This window comes from Lactuca saligna, chromosome 7 (assembly GCF_052625555.1).
Source record: "Lactuca saligna cultivar CGN05327 chromosome 7, ASM5262555v1, whole genome shotgun sequence".
In the NCBI taxonomy this organism is placed as follows: domain Eukaryota; kingdom Viridiplantae; phylum Streptophyta; class Magnoliopsida; order Asterales; family Asteraceae; genus Lactuca; species Lactuca saligna.
In genome coordinates this window covers 45,567,772-45,576,232 of record NC_136423.1, presented here as the reverse complement: position 1 = coordinate 45,576,232, position 8,461 = coordinate 45,567,772, and the positions used below count along the sequence as shown (strand labels likewise).

Here is an 8,461-nt window from a genome sequence, read left to right as displayed (position 1 = left end):
TGGAGATGTTGTGACAATAATGAGGTATACTAGGGAGCCGGGAGATTGCATCAAAGTAGTTGTGGGGAGATTGCATCAAAGTAGTTGTGGTGGTGGTGGTTTGAAGGACTAGAGATGAAGAAAAAAGTGAAAGAGAAAGAGAGGAGTGAAGGAAAAATGAAGAATGTTTCATTTCTTTTTTAAATAACAAAAAAAATAATTAAAATAAAAAAAATGAGGGCAAAAATGTAACTCCAAATAGACTTACTTATAATATTTTAACAGAGTTAATCAAAAGTACCATTTGCATACAAAGTTTTCTCTAAAAACACAACTTACAATGAAAGGTTTGCTCCATATGACCTATCTATACAAATAAAAGTTTATTACAAATATTTTAAAGAAAATTCGACAAAAATTAGGTCCATTTGTGAAAAATTGTCAAAATTACAAAAAATTAAATATTATGTAGCAAATCATATACTTTGAAGAATTAAATTGATTTAGAGAATCCTGATCATATTTAGTTTTGTTTTTCTTGATCATATTTAGTATGATTATGATCTCTATGTAAATACTAAAATCTTAATAACATTATACATTTGACGGATTGAAGACTTGATCGATGTTTTTGTAGGAAAAAAAAAAAAATCATAACATTATGATTATGTTTATCTAAACGAATTTTGTTTGTTATTTTTCGATGATGAAAACCTTTTAAGGATTTTCTATAACTATACAAAATACCAAATAAGATATAATTCAGAATTTCAGATTTACTAATCGCTGACAAACAACAAATTACACTAAATTTAAAAACCGCCGCCGAGGAGGGAAAATGGATACGGCGGTGGTGGAGGTCTAACATCGGGATCCGTTGATCCGTCGCCAAAGTAAACGTTATTACCACCACCACCACCACCCGTATGGTTTGAGTACATGTTACTTCCGTTCATCGGCTCTGATACGACGGGAAAACAAACATCGTCATCGCCGCCGCCACGGGTGTCCTTATTCCACAGCCAAACAGTCGACGGAGAAACAGGAGACGGCTGTGATCTCCATAACTGCTCGTTACCGTAATATCCTTCCGATGATGAAACTACGTCTCCGCCAACCCTCTGGCAGCCGTAATCCTCCTCGCGTTTAATCGAATTTGATATCGGGAAACTCGACGATGACGGCAGCGACGTCGGAGGAGTGAGTAATCGTCGTTGCCTCTTTTTATCCACCAGTCGTTTAGATCGCTGAACCTTCTCAAGCATCATACGTGATAAAATCTCTGGATCTTCAGCGACTTTACAAATCAACGCCATCATTTGCTCCGGCCGCCGCTCCGTCGCCTCAAGTCTCTTGTTCATCCCAACGAGCTCCTCTTCTAGTGCCTTCTGCTCCTGTTTTAACCTCGCAATCTCCATAACCATCTCTTCTTCTTCCTCCTCATCATCTCCTCGCATATTCCCCGAATATTTACCCCTACTACTGTTCACTTGCCTCTTCCTCCCAATGTTCTTCAATAAATGCACCTGCCCTCTCAAAAACCACTCGTTCGCAAACTCCCATCGATCCGGATCCACTTTTTTGAATCCCTACATAAACATCGATCGCAAATAAATCAGAAACACAAACACATAAATTAAATATGAACTAAAAGGTATTTCAATTACTTACGTAAGTATTGAGTTGGCGAATGAAACTGGAGAAATTATTGTGCTTAAAGTAAGCAGGTAAGAGGCGTTGTGAGAAAGCTAAAGAGTCAACGACGATAAAGCTGTTGTTGGAGTTTCCCCACCGGATTAGATCATCTATGGAAGAATCGTTGACCATCTGATAAGTTTTCATGATGAATGGTGCGATTACTTCGTTAGATTCCATGATTTTATGAACATAAAATGTCGAATTTTCACCTGAATTTCTTCTTCTAAAGTGAGCTAAATATGAACCAGAACCGGAGGAGACGAAGTGTGTGTTTGTTTGTGTGTGTATTTGTGTGATTTAACAAAAATGATTCCACGAAGAAGCATTGTGTAGCACTGTGTTAATATATGTGAGGACCACTTTTTTGGAAGTCGTACATTGGGAGTCATATGAAACTTGAAACAGAAAGTGTATTTTATTAGAGCATCCACAAATATCTGTTTTCACAAAGTTTTATTTTATTTTCTTCACAATATTGCAAATTTGGTCCCCTTAGTTTATTAAAAATAAAGACTTTGCTCATAAATTTTTTGGAGTTATATAATTGGGATAATGACTTAAAAAGGTAATATATTTTTCGATTTTTACATATTTGGTCATTGGTTTTTTTTTTTTTTTTTTTTTTTTTTTTTTTTTTTTTTTTTTTGTTTTTTGTTCACAGTTACCCTTTCAACTTGTTAAACTGTACATATCCAGTTTTTATGACCGGTTATTCCAGGTTAACTAGGAAAAATAACTTATTAGGGTAATATATTTTTCATTATGTACACGTTGATTTAATCATTAATACTTTTTTTTTTGTTTCAAAATAAATCATTTTTTGTTTTTGTACCAATTCAGTACCAATGAATGATATATTAATGAGTTTTTCTCACAGCATCTAACATGAGACTATCATTGCTGACAGAGACGGTTCTCTTTGGGTACCCGCAGTGGCACCGACAATCCCTGATTTTTCTGTACGCTGTGTAAATTTTTCGATTTTTTTCGATAATTTTTCTTTTTTCTACTTACCGACAACACCTACTACGGACCGGCAACACCTACTACCAAATCATGTGTCCGTCCCTGATTGATGAGGTGTTTGGGGTTGTTGATGCTTATGTTCATCGCGGCCTCGACTGTTTGGTTGCATAGGTCTTGTGGTTTGGCTTAGGTTTTGTATTCCGAACGTCGTAACTTCTTCATACAATATATAATATTATCGATCTTTATATCTATGTGTTCGTTTTTTAAGTCTGCTATAACTTTCGTTAAGATTACTCCCATTAAAATATAATATATTTTTTTACTTACGATTTTATAAAAAAAATACATACATGCATTCATAAAAAACGTATGGATATAAAGTTCGTAATTAAAAAATATATTACTTTTTAACGGGAGTAATCTAAACGAAAGTTGTAGTAGACTAAAATTCAAACGCATAGATATAAAGATCTTTAAAATCCGTGATAGTATGAAAAAGTTATGACGTTCAAAACACACGACCTAAGCAACCAAGTAGTCGAGATCGCGATGAACATAAGCATCAAAAGCCTAAAACACATCGTTAATGATTGTTCCATGTAAGATGTTGTAAGAAAAACTTAAAGAAAACATTAATAAATATTGAATGAGTACAAAAAAAAATAATAAAAAGTAAAAAATAAATAAAAAAATTGCAACAAAAAGAAATTAAGGACTAAATGTGTACAAAAAAAATTAAGGATTAAATGTGTATTGAATAAGTTTATTTTGTTACAATTTTGGTTTGTCTCAAATTTGGAAGCGGTTAAAATGATTTTTGCATTATTTATTTATTTTTTTCATTTTCTTTCTATTTACTTCACTATTTTTTAAATAGAAAATAAAAAAAAATACAACCCACCCCGTCCCTCACACATATACACACTATCACACACTCTCTCTCTCTCTCTCTCTATATATATATATATATATATATATATATATATATATATATATATATATATATATATATATATATATATATATATATATATATATATATATAATCGTTAAAACCATAAGGCGAACATGATTTTATGGATTTGTTTAACATACACTGACACACTTAAGAACAAAAAATTTAAATCCCCAACTGTATTTTCTAGGTTTGCTCTTCAACACACACGCACCCACTCGAGAAGATTTTTTGGGTTTGTTCAAGAATTATCGAATTCTGAAAATCACCAGATATAGGAGATAAAGTCAAACATATGTGCTCAATTTCTGAAAATCCCCCCATTGATCTTTATTTTTCTTTTTTCACTACACTGGCAAATCGAAAACGGATGAGATATCTCTATCTCAATTAGAAAATCCATCTACTGCTCTTGCTTCTATTTCTCTGTTTCAATCCACCATTAAAATCCCACATAGGGAAAAGGATTTCCCATGTTTCTTCACAACCATCTTCTTTGGTGAGGAGGTCGGGTCTCATCCCCTTTAAAACAAAACTTAATGAACCTCAAATCAGATTTGATGACCTAAAATCATGATAAGTAAACCAAAAAATTGATTTTTCTACATGTTACATGTAATCAAAATAAACATCAAGTCAAATTCAATCCATAGACCTGAAAGCTCCTTGAAATAAAATTTTATTAACTTAAACCCCCCAAATCGAACCCTTCGACCTATGTCATCGCATCTAGAAGTGACGAATACAAACAGAAAATAAAAACCTGGAAAACCCTCCACCTACAACTTAGTACTGATCTCCATAACACCATCTCAAGTGAGAGAGAATCAATCGAAGTTTGGAGCACCATTATTGATAGTATTTCCAATGAGAGATATTCGACCGAGCTTTCTGATTGGGTTTTTTTTGTATGTTTGTTACTGATGGTAGATGATAAAGTTGGACGGTCAGAGTTTGGAACAAGGGGTGAGGGGTGACAACGTCAGACATAAAGGAGGTGAGGATGATAAACGTCGACGATAGCTGCGGTTGACTAGCAACGTGTAGATGGGCGAGGTCTTGTGTAGATAGATAAGTGATTAAATCATAAGCAATGATATCTATTGCTTCTTCCCACTCCATAGGGATAAATACTTGAGTCTCATCGGCTAATCTTTCAAATGATCAATCGATCGCCATTAACGTGACCTCCTCTTTCTGTGTGTTTGTGTGTGTATGGACTTATATATCGAAGAGAGGGAGAGAGAGAGAGAGAGAGAGAGAGAATGAGGGAGATAGTGTGACAACCCAATATTTCGATGCTATGTAATGACTTAAAAATCCAAGTATTGTAACCACTTTCGAAAGTAATGAAATTAACTTGAAAAATAAAATGTACAAAAGTCTCTATTTGGTTACCTACTATGTTAAATATCATTAAACCGTGAGCTTACATAAAAAGAACGTCCAAATCTGACTTCGTATGAGATAGTTATGATTTTTGCAAGTTCGGTATAGCGCTAGACAGCTAAAAACTCGAAACGGAGAGCGAGCGACTTTTGGCCGAAATGACCTAAATGAGAATCAAAGGTCTCGACAATGGTATTTCAACGGTAAAAAGTCTGGCAAAAACAGAAATCGGATAAAGAAGTTATGGATTTCTAACGAACTTTTCTTACCCCGACCTTTTAAAAATATATAATAAAAATAATTTCAAAATTTGCCGACGGAGTCTAAACGAAAGTTGTAGAACGTAGTCTCACCTACGCGTGAATATAAAGAATGTCAAAAACGGAGTTCGTATGAAGAAGATATGAATTTTGAAGTTTACTAAATAATAAAAATATAAATTTAAATCAAAATTCGGTATTATCCGAAGGGGGAGTCACCGGGCCAATCCAAGTTACGCCCGGTGTTACAGTGTACGCCCAGCGTACTCGAGGACTAGGCCTTGGATCATCCATGTCGCCCCCTATGCGAAGCTATGCCCCGTCCCATCCGAGCTCCGAGGTTGTCAAGGATGCGGTCACGCATGACACACGCGTACGCCCAGCATACCAAAGCAGTTCCCAGCCCCTATAAAAGGGATGCGAGGGTTCCGGGGAAAATGCTCATTTCCTCTCCTCTTTCTTGCGTTTTTACCTTGATTTTCGTGCACGTGATATCCCAAAGCCCCGGTTTCCATACTCAAGCCTCGGAGGTCGTTTGTGCTCCCGAGATTTCCGAGAATCCCGAGAAAATCCGCTTTCTCGAGTCAAAGTTCTGCTCGGTTTTCATCTCGCCTTATTCGATCTTTCAAGTGAGTTCATATCCTTATAAACTACATTTTTAAATGTTTGATAAATGCTTTTTATACAATATTAAAAAGGGGGGGGGGGGATGCATGTTAAACACGCGGTTATTATCGTGTGTAACTACTACATGAGTATTCTCATATGAAATATATGATTCATAAACTACTACATGAGTATCCTCGTATGAAATATATATTTTCAATAACACCTAGTCTTGTGGAAATAAAACGTGTTTATATATATATATATATATATATATATATATATATATATATATATATATATATATATATATATATATATATATAAATCAAATGCTCCATTTTTACATTAGGTATATGTGATCAGTTAAGTCACTTTACGTGTTATACTTTACATAATGAGTAAGCATTATACTAGGGTTTACTATATGAACGAAACACACTTTGAAAAACTATAATAGGTATAGTTTATGAGAAAATCATGAACACATACATACTAGGATTACTATATCGAAGAGATATTTTCATATATAAGAACAAATGAACATTTTCATACGTAAAATCTGTTTTATACTAAATTTTGTGAGACATTTCACGTACTTTCGAGTATCAATTTTAAGTCCTATATTATATACCATCATCCCTTGTAGGGGGAGCGTGATACTTGTGTATAGATCTTTACGGGATTGATAATCTCACACCTAAGTTGTTAGCTACAGCTAGGCCGGCATGCCTGGGATGACAAACGTTATAACTTTCCAACGTCTGAAGAACGTTGATATAGACATCCTGGTCAAATAGCATGGTTATAAGACTCATAAGAAGTATTAAAAACACATTGATTTACGGAGTTTTTCAAATGCCTTAACGATTTACACATAAAACTACTATTTTAGGCATGTAAAGCACTATTGCATTACAGTTTTGGAAAAACCAAACTACCATCTACTATAGTAGAAAATATGGGATTTTCTAGGAACATGTAACATGTACAAACCATTTTCATTCTATTTCATAGAAACATTGTCACTAAATACTTATGAACTCACCAGCTTAAATGTTGACCTACTCTTTCAAAACCACTTGTATTTCTCAGGGATTCAGTAATACAGGTAAATTGCAGCTTTTGAAGAAGGGACGTTGCGGCGTTAGTTAATTTTCATTTTAATCATAATATTATAATTTATTTTGAAACAAGTACCTTTCAACAATGTAAAATTTTAAATCATATATGTGATGGTTGTATTTCTTTCTTTACTATGTATTCAATTGTTACGATACTACATGAAGTCATCCACCCTCGAACGATTCCAACGTTCTGCTTTGGGGTGTGACAGATTGGTATCATAGCATTGTTTATAGTGAACTAAGTATATCGAACCACATAAGATATACAAACTATAAATGCATAGGGACTTAAGGTCTCTGAAAAAACGTTTTTACACCTAAAACCTCGTTTCATTTAATTAGATTATTTTTGGTCGTAAAAGTACAAATACATGCATACAACGATATATTTTCATGGTTAGAACTATACAAGAAGTATTAAGACGAGTTGGACACTACGATTTGTTCTCGATATATGTAATCAAATTTGGGACTAATATAGCCTGATCAACTATATTTATCCGAGATTGGACTAACGTATGTCGAGGAATGGTCGTAGTAAGCAACAAGTCAAAACTTACCAAAATAAACACTAGTATCAAACATACAAATTTAAATACTATAGGAGTATTTGGTGCATGTAATAGTTTAATCGACGTGTTTAGTGTTACATGTTTTCAAATTTTGTTCATTTCTTATATCCCTATTCTCATATAGTCAAATGGTTGGATTCCAACCACCAGGGGACCCCTACTACCCGAACCAGGGCAATGGAGGATGGGTAGAGGAGGATCCCGAAGAGGATGAAGAACCTATCTAGTTGGAGGAAGGGGATGACTCTGGGACAGACTCAGAACCAGAAGTAGTCGACCCTCCAGCCGCTTAACCTCCCGCTATTAGGAGGAACTTTCAGGGATCGACTCCCGTTTGGGAAGTCACCTCTACCATTGGAGCCAACAACAAGGGATACGCCCTCCCTACGGTATGTGTTAGGACTTTTAGAACATCAGGGACGGAGGTTCAGCAGGCCGAGCACTCTCGGTCATGGTGGGAAAACTGGCCAACCAGTCCTATCAATCCGGGGTCCAAGCAAATCGACTTCTCGAAGTCAATGTGGAAGTACAAGTTCACACTTCCGACATCCGTCGACTGGATAGGTTGCAGGATGACATCCATCTCCATGCTGACGCATTCCAAGCACAAATAATTGCAGCCCTCGCAGAGATGAGGGAACAGCAAGCCACCTTCGATAGGCGTGTTATGGAAGCAAAGCAATCAGTCGCGGAGTCAAGCTCCAACCACAACCTACGTCGCAAGTAGTGCTTGCTAAATCCCAAAATTTTGTTATAGAATAGGAACTCAGCTTAAAGTCTTATTTTCTTTAACTTCTGTAACGGAGATCCTTAGAAGGGTCGAAAATTTTCCTAACTCTAAATGTAACTCGGCATGTGAAGAAATTTTGTTGTGTGTAAATTCTTTGACTACCACTCAGATTCATA

The 8,461-nt window shown here is 35.3% G+C and overlaps 1 protein-coding gene across 2 annotated transcripts; it reads right to left on the bottom strand.

Annotated features, from left to right (window-relative positions):
* Nucleotides 1-737: 737 nt before the first annotated feature.
* LOC145007573 (heat stress transcription factor C-1b-like) lies at nt 738-2,077 on the bottom strand. 2 transcript variants are annotated; one of them, XM_078966490.1, is made up of 3 exons: nt 1,887-2,077; nt 1,651-1,806; nt 738-1,568 (listed from the first exon to the last, which is right to left on the bottom strand). In XM_078966490.1, the coding sequence occupies exons 2-3, from the start codon at nt 1,804-1,806 to the stop codon at nt 792-794; spliced, it is 933 nt and encodes a 310-aa protein (XP_078822616.1). In that variant the 5' UTR covers nt 1,887-2,077; the 3' UTR covers nt 738-791. The 2 variants fall into 2 exon arrangements, with proteins under 2 accessions (XP_078822616.1, XP_078822614.1); XM_078966488.1 differs by having other exon boundaries at nt 1,651-2,076.
* Nucleotides 2,078-8,461: the final 6,384 nt, after the last annotated feature.